General features: G+C 41.2%; 2 protein-coding genes and 1 pseudogene across 2 annotated transcripts; all 3 read right to left on the reverse strand.

Annotated features, from left to right (window-relative positions):
* Window positions 1-3,072: 3,072 nt before the first annotated feature.
* On the reverse strand, window positions 3,073-5,721 carry LOC116139990 (annotated as a pseudogene).
* Window positions 5,722-15,708: 9,987 nt separating this feature from the next.
* LOC116140018 (cytochrome P450 CYP82D47-like) lies at window positions 15,709-17,682 on the reverse strand. Its single transcript, XM_031425649.1, has 2 exons — window positions 16,576-17,682; window positions 15,709-16,407 (listed from the first exon to the last, which is right to left on the reverse strand). Exons 1-2 carry the CDS (start codon window positions 17,518-17,520, stop codon window positions 15,784-15,786), a joined length of 1,569 nt encoding a protein of 522 aa, XP_031281509.1. The 5' UTR covers window positions 17,521-17,682; the 3' UTR covers window positions 15,709-15,783.
* Window positions 17,683-18,478: 796 nt separating this feature from the next.
* LOC116140032 (cytochrome P450 CYP82D47-like) lies at window positions 18,479-20,429 on the reverse strand. Its single transcript, XM_031425667.1, has 2 exons — window positions 19,488-20,429; window positions 18,479-19,158 (listed from the first exon to the last, which is right to left on the reverse strand). Exons 1-2 carry the CDS (start codon window positions 20,427-20,429, stop codon window positions 18,535-18,537), a joined length of 1,566 nt encoding a protein of 521 aa, XP_031281527.1. The 3' UTR covers window positions 18,479-18,534.
* Between the last annotated feature and the right edge of the window lie 737 nt (window positions 20,430-21,166).

Here is a 21,166-nt window from a genome sequence, read left to right on the forward strand (position 1 = left end):
AATTAAACAATAGAAAATACAACTGTGCAGAAATGTGTGTCGCTCGGCCATCTTTTTTATGATTAAGTATGTCGGTTGCCATTTCTAGAAAAATGAAGAAGAAGATCCAGTCCCTTTCTAAATTAAGCGGCATGGGCATGGCATCCTTATCTTTGTTGGATTCTTATCTGCTAGTTCGTGTGCCTCAAGTGAACCCTTGATATACTCAATGCAGTAATTATTTTGTCTCTTAAGGGGCAAGGCTTAACAATATTTGTCAATATATAAAACTGAGTTAACGACTTTTTCCTATCCAAATAATAGGTTAATGACACTTTTCAAACCACAAACTTTTAAAATATCATTTTACTACTCAAATTTATATTCTGATGACGAACAGAGAACAAACTTTATTCAAATTATTGAGGCTTTTGAAAAGGAGAGACCAATAAGTCTTTTGGTGGTAGAAGGTAAATTTTGATAGTTAGGATTGATCGAAATTTAACTTTGGAGGGACGACTACGTAAAACCCTAATCGCTCGATTGTCGACGATTGGTGGAGTTGGTGGGAATAGGGTTTGAGGGGTTTTGGTGAGTGATAATCGAGAAAAAAATTTGTGATAGTGTAGGGTCGCAACTATGCTAAAATCGGAAACATAATATAAATTTGGTAGTAAAATGATATTTTAAAAGTATGTGGGTGGAAAAAAGTAGTTTACCCATAAAACTATTGAGAAAAATTCTGTTACGATATCATTTTTTATGATTCTCTCCTAACAAGCAAATTTCTTACAACATGCTGGTTTGTGCATCACTGGCAAGATTTATATGTTTTTTTCTCACTAAAAGATAAACTAGTATCCGTTCTTACACTCATTACATTAATAATAATAATAATTATCACGGATGTTAATATAACAATGTCAATATTAATGTTTTAAAACTTTGATAATTTGCACGACTCTTCTCCCTAATTAGCATGTAATAAAAGCTGAACGCAATTGAAAAAGTACAAAATAAGAGAAAAGACCGCTGTGCGGAAAAATACTTCAGCAGCCGCTTTAGAGAATCGTGATTAAGTATGTGGGTTGCCATTTCTAGGTAAAAGGAAGATCTAGCCCCTTCCTAGAACGTATTTTACATCTCTATCTCTGCCCTGTGGCACAACGTACTAATGGGTTTGGCCTCGATTTACTTCATAAAGCTCTTGTCGTTTCCTTCCCTTACCAATTAAAGAAAAATCCGAAATTCCTTTCACTTTGGGCCTAGTAGGTTAGCCGAAATTGTTCACTTCGATCTAGACCCGCAATGTTTGTTTTTAGACTTCATGAAAGTGTTATTCACCCAAAACATATCTTTTTAGTTTAGTGAGAATTGAATCCTCAGTTATTTGTTAGCAATGTAAGATGTGATGAACTCCTTACCTTATAGCGAAACTACAATTGGTACCTCCATTTCAAAAACTATCAACGTTTCACCCTTCATTAGAATCCATTACTAGATTTTGGGCTCCAACATTATTTCAAACGTTGAAATGACCTTATTACCCTTAGTTTTTGGATTGTCAAATAATAACTGGAATTATAAATCAGAANCTGCTTCTGCAATTTCTTTTGGTAGTTTAAGAATACTGAGCAATCAATTTTTAAAATATTAGAATACCTAATCTGTTAATAATTTAAAACAAACAAATAGACGGTCTGACAAAATTTGGTGACTGGAAAGCATCTAAACTGACGTGGAACGGCGAATGGTAAGAGAGGACGGGTTGAATTCCTGGAATATATTAGTATTTAATATTTGAATTAAATGCTTACCTGTCATTATCTCCAATTAATTCAACCCATGTGCCCTCAAAATCCTTCAATTTGCTTGTGGTGTTGATTGTGATGCTATTTAGTTAATTATATTAAGTTTTATAGGATGCGTTTGGTTCATTATTTTGGATAGAATTTTGAGAATAATATTGGGTAGTTGAATATGAGAGTATTACGAGGTAAAATTTAAAAATTTATAAAAAAGCCCCTAGGTTTACTAATTTAATTAAACACCCCAACATATAAAATGATAAAAATACCCCTACCACCTGCAATGCCAGATTCCAGCCACCACTGTCGGAATCTGGTCAGAAAATTGTGTTACGACACAAACCGGTCAGATCTGTGTCGTAATGCGTCGTTATAGCCTTTTCCGGCCAGATCCACCACGAATCTGGCCGGCCGGAAAAGGCCAGATCTACGACCTGCTATGGCAATCGACGACCGAAAAAGACCAAAACGACGGCCATCTTTGACCGTCAACGACAGCCAGATCTGGCCTTTTTCAACCAGATCCACTGTGGATCTGGCTGGAAAAAGGCCAGATCGGTGAATTACCAGCCAGTTCCAGTCGGTAATTCACCGTTGTGGCAGATTCCGGCTACCACCGACGGTGGTTGCCGGAATCTGCCAAGTATGGGTCACGGGGGTATTTTTGTTATTTTTTAAACTTTTTTTAGGGGGTATTTAATGAAGTTAATAACCTTATGGGGTCTAAAAGTAATTACAAAAAATTGGGTAATATTTCTAGAATAATGTGCCAAAGATTATTTGGAGAATAGGATTAGAAATATGGGCAGGAATAATGAACCAAACACGCCCATAATTTTTTTTTTTTTTTTTTTAACCATAGTGTTGGATGGCGCACACTTCAGTTAATCCTCAAGACTTATTGAATACTCTATAAACCTAATATTTCAGATAAGCCATAAATATGATAGATAACCCCAAGATGGTTTGAACCTAAAAAATCAATAAAGAAAGTAAACTTTTTTCATCGTCATGTCAATCCCTTAGGTTAAGTTTTATTGTTTGGTTTCCTCGGCAGCTCAAATTAACTCATGTCCACTATAATCCTAGGTACATGCGATGATGCATGGAAGTAGCCAATCTTTATGGTGTCATAGGCATGATCGTTGAATAAATCGACAGAAACACATCATTGATCAATAAAAAATATAGAAGAGTATACATCAATTATCACTGAATTAAATCCATTTAAGCATATAAAGAAGGAGAAAGTCGTGGAGTGAGAAGAAGTTCGAGTGGAGCGATTTTAACAAGAGTCATTACTATCCCTTCTCTCAAACGGGGTTGCAAATTCAAACCCATGCAGCAAAGAAGTAAGTGTAAGTCGCATAACTTGAAGGCCAAACGACACTCCAGGGCACATTCTTCTGCCGCTACTAAACGGAGTGTATTCAAAATTCTGGCTTATCACATCAAATTCCTTGTGGGTAGTAAGAAATCTTTCTGGCTGAAACTTACAAGGGTCCTACCAAACACGAGGATCACGATGAATCTTCCAAAGATTAATAAAGAGCCGCGTGCCCGCCGGTACATGGTACTCAAGAACGGTGCAATCTTCTGTAGATTCATGTGGAAGTGCGAGTGGACCAGCAGGGTATAGACACATGGTTTCCTTCAGGATGGCCTGGAGATAAGTTAAATTTTTTATCTCTGACTCCCTCGCTTGCCTTTCTGAATGTCTAATTCTTTCTGAGCTTTCTTTTTAAGACATCGGGCTTGTTGAGGAGTAAAGACAGAGCCCACGTCAATGTAACTGTTGAAGTGTCTGCGGCCGCTATGAGAGCCTGCAAAGTTAGTAGAGAGGGGAAAATTGGCAGATAATGTTAAACAATAATACTATATAAATCTCACCGAGATTTCCAAGTAACAAAAAATGAATGGAAGAGTCTAATAAAAAGTTAAAATTATTATATTTATTATTTTATTTATTTTTTAACATATCACTTTATATATAAATATTTGTAAGTGCAGTATTACTCAATGTTAAAACTTATAATTCTCCATTAATTCTATCTCTCCTTCTCTATTAATTCTATCTCTCCTATGTATCATCATTTGTTCTTCTTAGCCTTATCTCAATTAATTTTATGTTCTGTACGTTCTCAATTTTTAACTTTTTCAAACGTACAAACCTGGTCAAAACAAAAAGAAAATTACAAGAAAGTTTGGAAGCAAGGTTTGGCGTGTATTTGATACTAAAAAAAAAAGTTTGAAAATGACAATTACCTACTCTCCATTAAAATCTATTAATAAAATCCATTTAAAAAAGGATAATAAAGTAATTTTATATCCAACCAAAAAATAAACTTTAATATTCATCATTAATTTTAAATTAATCCATGTTGATATAGAATTCTGTACAAACTAGAGTGATCCGATCAATCTTGCCGAGATCGAAACCGATGTGTGCGTGATTAGTGAAAATCAGCAATGAATATGAATGAAATGAATTAAAAGCAAAAAGATTTTTAAAGTGGTTTGGTGAGGTTAACAACCTACATCCATTGTGTTTTTTTATTTGTTGTGAGAGCTTACAATGCAAATCTTATCTGAAATTTATAACCCCTTCCTCATTATTTGAAGGGGTTTTTATACAAGATTCATGCAAAGAAAAGAGCGAAATTAAGGGCATTACAATTGATCTAGATCGCAATTCCGATATTCTTGCGATTGGGCACTGTGATTGCACAGTGATTACTGTTGATCAAATCATTCCAGTAATATCTGGGATCTGAAGCAAAGAGATCCCAGTTCAACCTTGCCGGGATCGGAACCGATGTGTGTGTGATTAGTGAAAATCAGCAATGAATATGAATGAAATGAATTAAAAGCAAAGAGATTTTTAAAGTGGTTCGGTGAGGTTAACAACCTATGTCCATTGTGTTTTTTTATTTGTTGTGAGAACTTACAATGCAATCCTTATCTGAAATTTGTAACCCCTTCCTCATTGTTTGAGGGGGTTTTTATACAAGATTCGTGCAAAGAAAAGAGCGAAATTAAGGGCATTACAATTGATCTGGATCGCAATTACGATATTCTCGTGATTGGGTGCTGTGATTGGGCAATGATCGCTGTTGATCGAGTCATTCTCGTAATATCTGGGATCTGAAGTAATTTGGAGATTGATTGAATGATTCTTCAAATTGGTTGCGACTAGCTTATGGTGGGTCGAGCTATATCTCGACAAGCTTATGTTGGGTCGATCAATCATAGTTGCCGAGCTCATTCTGGGTCGAGCTATATCCTTGAGTTGGCCCGAGCTTGGTGGAAAAATCACACACAACATTTGCCCCCTAGTGTTCGATGCTTGTTTTGGGCTTCGAAGACTATTGCTCGATCTAATGCTAAGTTCTACCTCGACAGTGAGTCTCTGAGTTCATGTTCAACCGGGCCCCCATGATCGACCTTGTGCTTGGCCGACGTACCTCACACTTGGATCTTTATTCCTCACGGTACCTGTCAAAACTAAGAATATGAACAGTTAGGGTATAAAGGTAATTTCTGCATGGTCGTGCTGCATTAAATGTGGTAGCCTTTGTCAGTTACGTTTCGTCGCGCGTGGGCAACGATAGCTGTTTACACGCAAAGTTAAGGCAACGTGCAGCGATGGTTATCATTACTGCAATCTGACAGTTCGTCGCTCCCCGTGGATGGTCAACACGTGGCCACATCCAAGGGCTAAGATTACTCGATAAATGAAGGGTGATGATCGACTTTAAGTCGACGGCCACAATTAAACCCCGTCTTTTCGTCTCCCATGCAAACCACTATAAAAGGTGGCGAAAAACCTCAGAGTAATCACTTCGAAAGTTATTTTGACTCTCTTGCTGCTCTCCGCTGTTGCTCTTGCATCATGGCGATGGTTTTTCTCACGAGTTCTCAACACTTTCCCCATTCTGGTAAGGCTTCTCTTCCTTATTCTCTTTTGTTTTTCTGATTTTTACGTCCAAGGGTGGCTAGCCACATTGGATGTTTTAAGGTTTTAGTTGGGTTTTTTGGGTGCGTCTCCAATGGTCTCGAGTTGGTCGTGTACTTTCACTGCATTACGCGAGCTATCTCGGGTTTCTGAAATAGAAGCGAGTGTGGAATGGTCGTCGATTTGTTCAAGCTCTAACACATGTTCACTTCTTTTTTCAGGTACCTAGAGTCGAGTTACAACCATGTCGTCGTCTAATAGTCGTACAATAGATCGTATGTTCGATTAGCTGGAAGGCTCGATAGCCCTTGGGGATGTGTCCCTCGAGATATCTGAAGAATTCGTCACTAAAAGTTCGGACCCTAATGATGCGGGCTTGTCGATTGTGCTTCGATCCAGCTGGCTCATTCCCCGCCATCCCTAGCCCACAGGCTGCGAAGAGAACAACAATCGTCGATCACCATCGAGGATCTTGAAAGCATAAGAGCGGTCTACGCTCCACAACTTAACTTAATGGTTCCCGAGGAATATTCTCGAAAGAACCCTCCACCCGAGTGAGTAGCAATTTTCGAGACTCTCCTTAGGTGCGGGGTATCCATTCCCCCACACTACTTCATCGATAACGTGCTGAGGCGATTCGACATCGTTCCTCTCCAACTAACGGCCAACTCTTATGTGATCATCATTGCGATGTACATCACGTACATAATCGCTGAATTGGCTGGGTCATCCGTCGAAGAGCTCGTCCACTTGTACAAGCTCAAAAAAAGGCAAGACCAGATGTACTACCTTTCCAAAGCGAGAAGAGTACGCTTTAACTGGCTAATCGACATCCCGAAGAAAGTTCCACACTAAGACTCATAGTTCTTCTTCTACGAAGCCCTGGAGACTGTGTCTTCGCTACGAAAGCGAGTAAGCCTCGGGTTTCCCATGTATGCGTGAGGATTGTTCTCGAGCTGTACATTCTAACTGATTGTCTTGTTTTGTTTTTGCAGTTAACGTCGAGCAGAATTATCTTCTAGCCACGAGCTTACAAAGACTGCAGTGTTTTAGCGACTTCTGGACAATCAGCTCAACGTCAATGAGCTTCTTACTCTTTTTCACCTGAAAGCATACGGCTTCTGTTAGGACGAGGCCAATTTCTTAGCACTTTTGGAGAAAGGTTAAGTTGTTGCTTGCTCACGCTTGCTTTCCCCCGCAAAATAGATTGCTAATTCTCTTGCCTTTTTTCTTGCAGAAATGTGGGCTGAAAAACCAAAAAAGAAGAAAACGGCTGCCTTCGCGACCACTACAGAGGCTCCAACTGCTTTGGGGATGAAGTAGCCCGTGGAAATTGCTGGCTCTAAGCATGTCGGTGGCAAGTTTGGGGGAGGCCCAAGCGCGAAGAAGCCCGCGACTGCTACTAAGGTAGTTGGTGGGAAAAGCATTATGGAGCCCTGAAAAGGGCTAGGGAAAAAAGCGTCCGAACCAACTGGAGGTTCGACAAAAAATAAAGCACCCGAGTAGCAGATTGGCTCGGGCAAAGAGGTTACCACGCAAGCCAGTGCTCTTCGAAATGAAACTGCCAAAGGCTTGGCTAAGAAGAAATTCATCCTTACTAGTGAGGCAGACGCTTCTGGGGGGAGTAAGCCTGGCTCATCCTAGCCAAAAAACAAGGAAATAGACGAAGCGGCCCAAGTTGTGGTCAATAGGTTGATTGACCAACTCCCCGACCATATCGGTGTTGAGGTCGCGGTGGCCAGGGATTGTGTTACCCTACGAACATTCGCGGCCGTTAGGGACTCATCTCCGTCCTAGATGTTGGTATTAACCTGCAGCTACGTGGCGAAGGAACGGGTAATCCGCGCCCCTTTTCCCTTTGCAGGTTATTCTTGCTTCTTGTTGACTCCTCGTCTCCTCTTTTCAGGTTGCCATGGCAAGTAGACTTCTGTACGAGGAATGCAACGACACTGTAGAGGCGAAACACCAAAAATGGCAGGCTGTACAGACGATGCTATGGCTAGGGCCGAGCTTGCAGAGAAGGAGAAAGAGGCTAGACTTGTTGAGCTTGAGCGACTTAGGGGGGAAATCGCAACCTTCCAGGGCAAGGGAAGGGAATTCCTTGACAAGCTTAAAGCGAGCGAGGCTACTCGAGCCAAGGTGGAGGCTAAGGCAGCAGAGGTCGCGGAGACTTTGGTGCAGTAGCAGGGTGCCAACAACAAACTGAACTCTGAGTTATCCTCGGATCAGAAAGCTACCACGAGCTGGGAGGCCAAATCCAAACAGTCTTTGCTCGACCTTAGCTGGGAGATGACAGGTCGCCAGAAGGTTGAAGCTGAGGCTAGACAGCTCAAGCTTCTGATTGACAAGCTGAACGAGGCCATTACTACTCTGGCCTGGGAAACATCTACCTTTCTTATCTGGAATAGGAAGCCTATCCTTCAATTGACTTCTCTTTCTTTCTCCAAGCTTATCAGAAAGAAGTTGAAAGGATGAGGGTTGAAGCCCGGGGGGAGACTTTTGTTTACTCAGACGAGTCCGAGGAAAAGGGCGAGGACCAAGGGGAGGTCGAAAGAGGCGAGAAAGAGGTCGAGCCCTAGCTTCAAGTCGAGGATCCAACCCCCCTGACCATGATATATCCCATTAATCGAGGTTCCCAACCTTAGAGTGGAAGTTTCCATTCCTCTTACTGACGAGCCATCTCCTCCTCCTCTCGACGATGACCTTCCTGGACAGGTCGAGGATGAATGTCTCGCTCCTCCATCAGCATGAAGAATCCCTTTTTTTTTTTTTTTTTTTTTGTTATTATTTTTGTAATTGCTCGGTTGTAATTGAGCTTTAATTAATGAAAGAAAATTTTTCATTATTTCTTTTTCGAGCAATGGTTGTTATATTTTTACGGAGTCATTTAATTCGTCATAGTTGGACTTTGAGATTTGAATTTGCTCTAAGTCATGCGTAGCTCGCTTTTTTAAGAGCTTTTCATATTTTTGTAAGAAAATTTTTATGCGACTTTTAGCATCGATTTGGATTTTTCGTCCTTTTTGGGCTTTCGTTGCCGGCTTAGGGCCAATTTTGCCCGACGCTCTTTTTCTTGGATTTTTCCAAGTTTAACTTCGTCGATTTGAGATTTTCAATCCCGATTTATGCGAGGAAATCTAATGCAACGATGAACTTCAATTTTAGACTTATTGTCCTTTTCGAGTTCTTTGGTCGCCAACTTAGGGCCAATTTCCCTCGATGTGTTTTTTCCTTGATTTTAAAGCTCAAGTTTATCTTTCTCGATTCGGGGTTGTTTCACCCTCAAAGAGTTAGATTTTGGCTTGGCTTGTTCAAGACAAGTTGTCTTTCCTGGACTCTTGACGTTTTCTTTTTGGAACGTCATCGCTTAGGTCGCGATTTAGTAAAACAATAACAATCTTAAGATGTTATCAATGAATCGCAGAAAATAATGAATAGTACCTCGTTTATTAATCAAGTTTTTGGCCGTGAATGGCCTTACAGTTGATTATGAACATAAGAACAAGTGAAACCCAAGCTGCTTATTGGTAATACCTTCGCAAGTGCTCGGCGTTCTAAGCTCGCATTATTGCTTTGCCGTTGAGGCATTCCAAGTGAAAAGATCCTGGTGCAAGCTTTTTCGATATCCTGAAGGGACCCTCTTATTTGGGCCCAGTGCCTCTAGGTTCGGGTTTTGAGTATCCTGGACGACCTTTCTGAGGACCAGATCGCCCACTTCAAAGTCTTTGTTTTTTACCCTAGTATTAAAGTATCGTTTGACTCGCTGTTGATACGAGGCAAGCCTTAATTGAGATTTGGCCTGATGTTCTTCGATCAGGTCTAACCTTAGGTGGAGAAGGTCTTCGTTTGCCTCTTTGTTAAAGATTTCTCTTCGGAACAAACTGATTCCTACTTCAACCAAGACCATTGCCTCACATCTATAAGACAATGAAAACAGGGTCTCGCCCGTCAAGCTCCTGGATGACGTTTTGTAAGACTATAAAGCTTTTGGCAGCTCGTCGGCCCACCTTCCTTTACGATTGTCGAGCTTCTTCTTTATGGTGTGCTTGATTACTTTGTTTACAGCCTCTACTTGTTCATTGGCTTGAGGCCAGTAGACGGCTGCGAAACTCTTTTTGATGCCAAGACGCTCGCAGAAGGTCTTGAAATCTTTGCTGTCAAACCACTTCCCATTATCGGTTATTATTGTATGGGGAATTCCAAACCAACAAATTATGTTCTTATAGACAAAATCTTTCAACCTGCTTAACGTTATCGTTGCCAATGGTTCGACTTTCGCCCACTTGGTAAAGTAATCCATGACAACAACTACAAATTTAACGTCCTCTTTTCCCGGAAGCAAGGGGCCGATAAGGTCGATGCCCCAGATTACGAATAGCCAAGGGCTTGTCAAAGTGGTCAATTCTTGTGGAGGAGCTCGCAAAATATCTGAAAATCTCTAGCATTTGTCACATCTATGGACATAGTCTACTGCATCATCATAAACCATTGGCTTGTAATATCCCTCACGGAGCATCTTGTAAGCTAGAGATTTGCCCCCTGCATGGTTTCCGCAAATTCCCTTTGTATCTCTCTTAGGACATAAATTTGCATCTCCGTGGTCAATACATCACAATAATGGTACATTGAATCCATGCTTGGACAGTCTATCGTTGATGAGCGTGTACCGAGATGCCTTTGCGCAAAGTGCTTTATCTTCAGTTCTGTCCCCTGGCAATGTGTCGTCCTTCAAGTAGGTGATGATTGCATCCATCCAACTATACCTTTGACTTATGGTTAACCCAGAACTTGTAGAGTGGAGATGCTTGGTTTTGGGAGGAATTTAACTGGGATTGAATTGGCATTTTCTTTGTTCATTGTAGAGGTGAGCTAGTGCATCTACTTGCGAGTTTCTCTCCCTTGGGATCTGGTGAATGGATCTAAATTGCCCAAGCTCGGTTTCTACTCGCTGGAGGTAGGATGTCATCCTATCTTCATTTGCCTGGTATTCCCTGGTAACTTGGTAGACCACGAGCTGTGAGTCACTATAAATCTTGATGGACTCTGCCCCCATTTCCCTAACGAGACGGATACCTGTGAGTAGTGCCTCATACTCAGCTTTGTTATTGGAGGCATTGAACCCGAACCTTACTGTAGCTCTGATTGGGTCTCCCTCTGGATTTTCAAGCAAGAGGCCCGCTCCTACTTTCTTTTCATTTGAGGAGCTATTTATGTACGGAGTCCATAGCTATAAGTCATCACTATTTGGTTTCTGTTGCTCGACCTCTCCCGAGGTATCTACCTCTGGCGGGCTTGATTTGGCCTCTGGCTGATAGGAGAACTCAAATATAAAATCTGCCACGGCCTGGCCTTTGATCAATGTTCTTAGAATATACTTGATGTCATGCTGACTCATCTCCATTGTCCACTGGATCAGTCTACCCGATGCCTCGGGCTTCTGTATTATCTTCTTCAAAGGGAAGTTCGTCATCACATGGATGGAGTGTGCTTGAAAATAGGGTCACAGCTTCTTGGCAGCAACAACAAGGGCTTAGGCGAGCTTCTCCATCTCAAGATACCTTGTCTCTACGTCGAGCATTCTCTTGCTCACATAATACATTGGCCATTGTATTCCTTCCTCTTCATGTACCAATGCCGCGCTGACAGCGGACTCCGATACCGATAAGTATAGTAGTAGCGGCTCGCCTTGGATGAGCTTTGACAATAGGGGAGGCTGTCCGAGGTGTTTCTTCAGCTCCTGGAAGGCTCTTTAACACTCCTATATCCACTTGAAACATTTCTTTCCCTTCAAGGTCTCAAAGAATGGTAAACATATGTTCGTGGCTCGGGAAACGAACCTGTTGAGCGCGGCCACACGTCCAGTCAGACACTATACCTATTTTATGCCAATCGGGCTTTCCATGTCGAGCAGAGCCTGAATCTTCTCTGGGTTAGCTTCTATACCCGTTGGTTCACAAGGAAGCCTAGGAATTTCCTGGAGCTCACCCTGAAAGCACATTTCAATGGATTAAGCTTCATTTGACACTTTCTGAGGATGTCGAACATATCTCTCAAGTGTTCAATATAGCTTTCGGAGACCTTTGATTTGACAAGCATGTCGTCGATGTATACTTCCATGGAATGACCGATTTGGTTGGTGAACATCTTGTTCACCAAGCGTTGGTAGGTCACACTTGCGTTCTTGAGGCCAAACAGCATAACCATGTAACAATAAATTCCACGGTCAGTAATAAATGAAGTATGCTCTTCATTGGGTTGGTACATCGGGATCTAGTTATATCTCGAGTACGCGTCTATAATGCTAAGTGGGCATTTCTTGCTGTCGCATCTACTAGTTGGTCGATCCATGGTAGCGGAAAGCTGTCTTTCGGACATGCTTTGTTCAAATCCGTGAAGTCGACGTAAGTTCGCTACTTGCCATTCGGCTTCTTGACTAGGAATGGGTTGGCAAGCCAGTCCGGGTATGTGACTTCCCTGATGAAGTTGATTTCCAGGAGTTTGTCAACTTTCATCCTTGAGCACTTGAGAGCGCTCTGCATCCATGGACCTTCTTTTCTATCTTATGGGTTGAGCCTGTGGGTCAAGGTTCAACCTATGACACATCACCTCGGGGCTGATCCCAACCATATCCGCGTGCACTCATGCAAATACGTCGAGTTTCTTCTTTAAGAACCCAACTAGATTATCGACCATCTCTCTAGTCAAGCTACTGTCGATCTTTAGCACGCGAGTTGGATCATCCTTGCTAACACTTATTTCTAACAGCTCTTCGGTTGGTCCCGTCGCGGGCTCTTCTTTGTGGTTGCGAGGATCTATAGTGTCCTCTAGCGGTTCAGGGTTCGGCTTGGATTCTACGATGATCATTGTCTTTGGGTGTGGCCATTTATATGCGGCGTTTATAGCCCGATTATAACATTCTCGAGATTCTTTGATGTGGCTTCTGATCGTCGCGACTCTTTGGGAAGTTGGAAATCTCATTGCTTGGCAACGCACCGATGTGATCGCGCTTAAATCATCCAAGATTGGACTTCCAAGGATGACGTTATACATGGTCGGGCAGTCCACCACCAGGAATTTGGCCATCACAGTTCTGGTTCCTTTCTATGAATTTCATTCCTCGGAAGGCTCCTAAGAAAATGATTTTTGTCGTGCTCCCATTGTCGACCATAACCCTTAATACCCTTGCATTGTCAATCCTGGCCACGATTATAATCGCGTCATGATTATGATGAGGGAATGTTTTGCACTCATCAACTGTGAACCCCACTATCTGGCTTTCCTGTTTGGGCCACTTGGGCGGCTCCTGTTCGCAATTCATTATTCGGGAACTGAGTCCTTTCTGGCCTCCTGAGCTCATCTCAAGCTTCCCGCTATATTCTATCCTCCGTAGATTATATTCACGAAGACCTCGTTGGGGTTTGGTAAAGCCTGTTGAGCTAGGGTCTATACCTGACTCGAGACCTGATAACTTTGCTTGTCAGGATTCTCTCAAGCTGGTTCTGCCTTAACAAATTCTTTCAAATGACCTCTTCTTATCAGGTCCTCGATGGCATCCTTCAAGCTCAACAGTCATTCGTGTTGTGCCCGACATCCTTGTGATATAGACAATATTTTTGCCGATCTCTTTTGCCTGGTGCCCTCCTCATCCTTTCTAGAGCAGGCAACCTCTTTGCCTCTCGAGACACTTCATAGATGTGGGCGATGTCTTGAGTGAGAGGGGTGTACTTTGCATACTGCGGAAAAGGTTACCTATCTCCGCGGTTATCTAGTCTTTGTTTCTTTTGAAATCTATTACAATCCATGTCGCTGTGGTTTTGGCCCCCATGCTTATCCGAAGGGTGATCCTGTCTTCTGTTCGAGGCCCCCTACATCGAGCTTCTGGCTAGTGCCGCTAACGAGCTCTCTACTCACTGGTTTCAAGGCCATCTGGTCGAATTTGGCCAAGCTCACATGATCTTCACTCAAGAGTTCTTTCGCCAGCTCCGTGTTAGGTCTGATCACTGCAATCAGTAAAGTCCTGATGGATACTTCGGGGTAACAACGACCTTTGTCTACTCGTTCTGGAACCTTGTTAAATACGAGGTCAGTGATTCATCACACTTTTGCGGATATTGCTTAAGTAGCTGAGCGGCATTGCCAATTGTCTCCTCGCCTAAAATTGCTGTAAGTACAATATAGAGAATTGTTGCTAAGAGTTGATGGAGTTCGCCTTAAGCCGTTTGTACCACCTCTTGGCATCTCCAACTAATGTGACTGCGAAACACCGACATTTTGCTAAGTCACTGACCTGGTATAGCTCCATCAGGTCATTAAAGTTATCGAGGTGATCCCTAGGGTCCCCTCTTTCGTCGAACTTTCTCTCTAGTGCCTTGAACCTTCATGTGAGCGGGACTTGGCGAACTTCCTCCGTAAAGGGGGAACTTACTACCTCCTCCACCAGATTGTTCTGCCGAGCTTTTAGATTGTCGAGCATCCTTTGCATGCGATCTAAGTCTTCATTTTGGTTGCCCTGGTTGGGTATGTTAAGCTATACCTCCAGCAAATGAGTTTGCAAGTTTGTTGCTTGCGAAGCTCCTCCGGCACGCGCATTGATGCGTGAGGTCGAGTCATGATGGCTGGGTTGGTAGGTGTTATCATGCTCGTCAGTGCGTTGTTCACGACTTCAGTCATAACCGGAACATCTGTCATTGCCAGATTGACGCAAATGGCTCACGAAGATCTTGTCTTGGGCGTGGGTTAAAACTGGCACGCTGACGTTAGGGATACCACCGAGATTCTTGGTTATGTTTGTCACCTTCGTTTTCCTTCAGCGGCTGCTTCCTTGGTCGCCTCCTAGGGTTTGTTTGTCCACGGGACTCATGCTAGTGCATGAAGTGCTGCCTGCGAGGTTGGAGGCGTTGATTGCCCCTCGGCGGCGACGAAGAGAACTGTCGACCTGCAAAATTCATACCTGTTGGGGTGGTGTTGGCGAAGCGCGGTTGGTCAAGGTTCTGGACAATAGGTTGTTGGTTCCTCAGCTCAGCCACATTCTGTTACACCGCTTGCGTAACCATTGTTCTAATCATCTCCATCAGCTGGTTGTTCTCGAGATTTGACGTCCCTGCCCCCTGGTTGTTTGCAGTGTGCTGGGCTGGCGGCATAGGTGGTCGGCATCCAGTGTTCTCCTGTTTCACCTCCTGATGGGTGATTTCCACGTTCTCGTGATTTCCAATGTTAGTTTTCAATCTGGTGAACACCATTTTGGTCCTAGGATAGGTAAATTGCGGTGAACGTTCGTCGGAATTTTTGAAATATTGGTCAGGCCCTACTTCTAGCGCCAAAATGTTGATACAGAATTCTACACCAATTAGCGTGATCAATCGACCTTGCCGGGATCGAAACCAATGTGTGCGTGATTAGTGAAAATCAGCAATGAATATGAATGAAATGAATTAAAAGCGAAGAGATTTTTAAAGTGGTTCGGCAAGGTTAACAGCCTACGTCCATTGTGTTTTTTTATTTACTGTGAGAGCTTACAATGCAATTCTTATCTGAAATTCGTAACCCCTTCCTCATTGTTTGAGGGGGTTTTTATACAAGATTTGTGTAAAGAGAATAGTAAAACTAAAGGGATTACAATGGATCTGAATTACAATTCTGATATGCTCACGATTGGGTGCTATGATTGTGTAGTAATCGGTGTTGATCGAGTCTCATCTCTTGCGCTAGCTAATGGGTTTGGCCTCGATTTACTTCATAAAGCTCTTGTCGTTTCCTTCCGTTACCGGTTAAAGAAAAATCCTAAATTCCTTTCACTTTGGGCCTAGTAGGGGGTTAGCCGAAATTGTTCACTTTGATCTACACCCGCAATGTTTGTTTACACTTCATGAAAGTGTAAAAACAAATAATAGGTTATTACCCTTAGTTTTTGGATTGTCAAATAATAACTGGAATTATAAATCACAAAATTAATGATAACTCCCCAACTAATAACAAATAAATAAAAATCCATAATAGGTTAATCCAAAATATAGAACAAATTAAACTGATCTTCAAAGTTAATCAACCATATAAAGAAGCAGAGAGGCGTGGAGTAATGAGGACTTGAAGTGGAGCTGCTTTCTCCAGAGTCAATGCTAAGCCTTCGCCCATGTCAACGGCTTCATCCAATGGGGTTGCAAAATCAAAGCTATGCAACAAAGCAGCAAGTGAAAGTTGCATAACTTGTTGGGCAAATGACACTCCAGGGCACATTCTTCTGCCACTACCGAATGGTAGAAGTTCAAAATTCTGGCCTCTAACATCAACCTCCTTGTGGGTCGTAAGAAATCTTTCTGGCTGAAACTTGCAGGGGTCCTTCCAAACATGAGGATCACGATGAATCTTCCAGAGATTTAAAAAAAGACACGTGCCTGCTGGGACATGGTAGTCTTGAACTTTGCAGTCTTCCATAGACTCGTGTGGAATGGCGAGTGGTGCAGCAGGGTATAAACGCATTGTTTCCTTGAGGATGGCTTGGAGGTAAATCAGGTTTTTCATGTCTGACTCGTTTACTTGCCTTCCCGTACCAATCTGGACATCTAATTCATTTTGCGCCTTCTTCAGGACATGGCGATTGTTAAGAAGTAAAGAGAGAGCCCAAGTCAATGTAACTGCTGTGGTGTCCGAGGCTGCTAATATGAGAGCCTACAAAATGATACAGAGCATATATTTTTAAAGTTTGTTGTTTATAGATCAATGGAATAGTAAAATTAAGCATTGAGGTGTTGTTTTATTTAATGAAGTTTTATAACTGAGATAAATTACTATTTCTCTGCAAAGACAACTTTTATTGATGTGTTACTAGAGGCATACCAGGCATGTAGCTTTAATGACGGTATCAACATCACGATCAGGAAACTCATTTGGATCATCCAAAAGGGACAACATCACGTCCATGAAGTCTTCCTCTTCCTTCATCTCACTGGAAACTCTCTTGCTCTTGTGCTCTTCCAACCATCCTTGAACAACAATGTCTAAGTTTTTTGCCGATTTCTTCATTAATCTTTCGATTCCCCCTATGTCCAACCACCTCAGAAATGGTAGAGCATCTGACACCGCGAACTTACCACTCAATTCAGAAAAGTTCGTTAATTCCTCTTTCCATTGGTCATTAATCTCATCACCCTCTTGCAAACTAAATCTCTTTCCTACAATTATCCTTAAAATCACCTTAAGGGTTACGTCCCCAAACCATCTTTTCATGTCCACCAAAACCCTATCCGAGCTACCACTTTTCTGAACCCATAGCTCATATAACTCTTTTAACGAAGCTTTCACCTCAGATTGTCGTACATGTTTTAGCCTCTCAAGCCGATGGTTGGAGAGAAGCTCAAGTGTTGCTATCTTGCGTACTTGACGCCAGTAGGAGCCATATGGGCTAAAGCCTATCATGGAAAAATTGTAGCCAAGAAGCTCCAAAGCGATTGTTCTTGGACGATTAGCAAAGACTTTGTCATTGGTAGTGAGACAGTCTTTAGCAATCTCCCAACTACTTACCACTAAAATTTGATAAACGCCCATCTTAATACTGAAGGTTGGGCCGTACTTGTCAGCCATTTTTCCTAACACCCTGAAAATCGGTTTTGGGCCTCCTAAGAGGTGTAGATGACCAATAACAGGCCACGCTCCACCCGCTTCCGGCGCTGCTCTCTTCTTGCTTCTGTTCCTTTGTACGATTAATCTTGATATCAATAAGAAAGTGTAGAGGAAGACCGCAAAAATTGCAGCGACCGCAATGGGTTTTGGTAAAAATTCCATTGATGCTGGGTGTACCTTCGCTGCAAATTACTTCCTTTATGAGGACAAGTACTTACATATTGATGTACAGATACTTTCCGAGGTGTAATAATTAACTTGCTGTTTGTGCCTTGTGGATCAGTAATAGTTGATGATCTATTCAACAAAATGGAACGTTTGAGTCTAAGAGCACTCGATATATTAGCCAATGAAATTATTAAGTCCAACAAAGATTATTACATTCTTGTCAATTTTGGCTGCCATCCTTATCTTCTAAATCGTTCATTCTGGTTGGGTATTTCCTTTTTTGTTTTTTGTTAAATTTTTCAAACGGGGTTTAAAGAATATCTGATTTGTTGATATTTTAGTGAAGTGGATGGGGACGGGCCGACAGGGATAGGCTATATGGACCCTAATGCGGTGCGTCTTCTTATTCTCCGTGCCGTGCGTTTTTAGCGAATGAAAAAGAAACCCTTCATCAAATTTTTGTGCATTTGAAAGAGCTGCTTCTGCTATTTGTTTTGTTAGTTTAAAAATACTAAGCAATCAATTTTTAAAATGTTGGAATACCAATCTGTTAATCAATTTAAAATATTGATGGATTTACTGGAAATTGATTAATTTTTAAAAGAGACATGGGTGGATTGAGTTTTATGTCAAGACTTGAATTCCTTTGAAACAAACAAATAGACGGTCAGACAAAAATTGGTGACCGGAAAGCATCTAAACTTACGTGGAACGGCAAATGACAAGAGAGGACGGGTTGAATTCCTGGAATATATTAGTATTTAATATTTGAATTAAGTGCTTACATGTCATTATCTCTAGTTAATTCAACCCATGTGCCCAGAGAAATCCCTCAATTTGCTTGTAGTATTAAGTTTTATAGTTTGGTTTCCTCTGCGGCCCAAATTAACCCATATCCACTATAATCTTTATGGTGAGTGTCATATGCATGATCGTTGAAAGAAACACATCATTGATCAATAAAAAATATAAAAGAGTATACATCAATTATCACTGAATTAAATCAATTTAAGCATATAAAGAAGGAGAAAGTCGTGGAGTGAGAAGAATTTCAAGTGGAGCGATTTTAACAAGAGTCATTCCTATCCCTTCTTTCATGTCAACAGGTTCATCAAACGGGGTTAAAAATTCAAAATCATGCAGCAAAGAAGCAAGTGTAAGTTGCATAACTTGAAGGCCAAACGACACTCCAGGGCACATTCTTCTGCCGCTACTAAACGGCATGTATTCAAAATTCTGGCCCCTCACATCAAAATCCTTATGGGTCGTAAGAAATCTTTCTGGCTGAAACTTACAAGGGTCCAACCAAACATGAGGATCACGATGAATCTTCCAAAGATTAATAAAGAGCCGTGTGCCTGCCGGTACATGGTAATCAAGAACAGTGCAATCTTCCGTAGATTCATGTGGAAGTGCGAGGGGACCAGCAGGGTATAGACGCATGGTTTCCTTCAGGATGGCCTGGAGATAAGTTAAATTTTTTAGGTCTGACTCCCTCACTTGCCTTTCTTTTCCAATCTGAATGTCTAATTCATTCTGGGCTTTCTTTAGGACATCGGGGTTGTTGAGAAGTAAAGAGAGAGCCCACGTCAATGTAACTGTTGAAGTGTCTGCGGCCGCCAATATGAGAGCCTGCAAAGTTGGTAGAGAGGGGAAAATTGGCAGATAATGTTATAACTTATATAATTCTCTATTTAACTCTCTCTCTCCTATGTGCCATCATTTGTTCTTCTCAGCCTTAATTAATTTTATGTTCTGTACGTTGCCAATTTTTGAACTTTTTCAAAGGTACAAGCCTTGTCATTTCTCAAAAGAAAGTTTGACGTATAATATATATATATTTGGCATTAAAACCAAGATATGACACGTATGATAATACATTAATACTACTAAAGTCTGATGTGATTAATAGCACATCCAGAAATAGCAGAAGAAACTAAAATTAATTAATAGAGGCGTACCAGACATGTAGCTTTGTTGACAGTATCAGCATCACGACCTGGAAACAACTCTGGATCATCCAGAATGGACATCATCACATCCATGAAGTCTTCTTGATCTCCCTTCACTTTTCTCTTGTGCTCTTCCAGCCATTCTTGAATAACAATGTCTAATTCTTTTGCCGTCTTCTTCATTGACTTCTTGTCTCCTCCTATATCCAACCACTTCAGATATGGTAACGCATCTGACACCACAAACTTACCACTTAAGGCGAAAAAGTTGGTTAATTCCTCTTTCCATCTATTACTCTCTTTACCCTCTCGCAAACTGCATCGCTCTCCAACCAATATTCTCAAAATCACGTTAAGGGTTACGTCTCCGAACCATCTTTTCATATCCACCAACACCTTATTCCCACTATCATATTTCTTCTCAACCCATACCTCATATAACTCTTTTAAAGAAGTTTTCACCTCGGATTCTCGTACATTTCTAAGTTTCTCAAGCCGGTGGGTTGAGAGAAGCTCAAGTGTCGCAATCTTGCGAATCTGGCGCCAATAGGGGCCATATGGGCTGAAACCAAACATGGAAAAATTGTAAGTTAACAGCTCGGAGGCCATTGTTTTTGGACGATTGGCAAAGACTTTATCATGGGTAGTGAGACATTCTTTAGCAGTCTCCCAATTGCTCACCACTAAAGCTCGATACACGCCCATCTTGATAGTGAAGATTGGTCCATACTTATCAGCCATGTCGGCTAACACTCTGTGAGGCGGTTGTGGACCTCCTAAGAGATGTAGATGGCCAAGCATAGGCCACGCTCCACCAGCCTCTGGTGCTCCTTTCTTCTTGCTTCCTTTTCTTATCAAATTTCTTGATATCCATAACAAACAGTAGAGAACGATTGAAAAGCCCAAAATTGCGGTGGTAGAAGTTGTTTGGAATGAAAGACAAAAGTCCATTACTGCTAGGACTCGCTGGGAAGCAGTGAAAGAAGAGTTCTGCTTAGCACAGGGCCTATAAATAGTAACATCTTGACATTATTTTAAGACGCTTAGCGCATGCCGTTCTAAGCAGAAGAACTCCATATATATTAGCCAATGAAATTAAGTCCAACAAAGATTATTACATTCTTGTCAAGTTTGGCTGCCTTCCCTGTTGGGTTATAAGTTTTATTAGGTGAGAAGTGAGATCCATCTTAAATTCTATTATCGTATTAGAATGTAGGTTCAGTAGAGCTAAATATTTTATCTTAAATTCTATTATCGTATTAGAATATAGGTTTAGTAGAGCTAAATATTTCATCTTAAATTCTATTATCGTATTAGAATTTAGGTTCAGTAGAGCTAAATATTTTATCAATGGATAAAGAGTTAGAGTTAACAATTATCTTTATTAATAGATATGATTTAATATATGGGTTTAACCGTGAAGAAAAAATACTAAAGTCTTACACACCGATTAAATACACTTAAATCTACTGAGTTATAAGTGAGAATAATTCTTTCATTCAATAAAATCTTATTAGATAAGGAGTCAGACTCATCTCAAATTTTATCATTTATCTTTTAAATCTTTCATCCTGATTGATTATATCCTTATTTGTTAAATTTTTCAAATATAATTTTAAGAATATAATAATATTATACTTATAAAAAAAATTTATAATGATTTTTATACAAAAATGAAGTGATAAAAA

Source organism: Pistacia vera, unplaced genomic scaffold (assembly GCF_008641045.1).
Source record: "Pistacia vera cultivar Batoury unplaced genomic scaffold, PisVer_v2 Contig360, whole genome shotgun sequence".
In the NCBI taxonomy this organism is placed as follows: Eukaryota; Viridiplantae; Streptophyta; class Magnoliopsida; order Sapindales; family Anacardiaceae; genus Pistacia; species Pistacia vera.

What these genes read in the sequence shown, in the direction of transcription:
- LOC116140018 (XM_031425649.1), bottom strand. Translation starts at nt 17,520, where the DNA reads ATGGAATTTTTACCAAAACCCATTGCGGTCGCTGCAATTTTTGCGGTC. An exon ending in TCATTAAAGCTACATGCCTG is followed by an intron (nt 16,408 to 16,575) that starts GTATGCCTCTAG and finishes ATCATTTTGTAG; the next exon opens with GCTCTCATATTAGCAGCCTC.
- LOC116140032 (XM_031425667.1), bottom strand. Translation starts at nt 20,429, where the DNA reads ATGGACTTTTGTCTTTCATTCCAAACAACTTCTACCACCGCAATTTTG. An exon ending in TCAACAAAGCTACATGTCTG is followed by an intron (nt 19,159 to 19,487) that starts GTACGCCTCTAT and finishes CCAACTTTGCAG; the next exon opens with GCTCTCATATTGGCGGCCGC.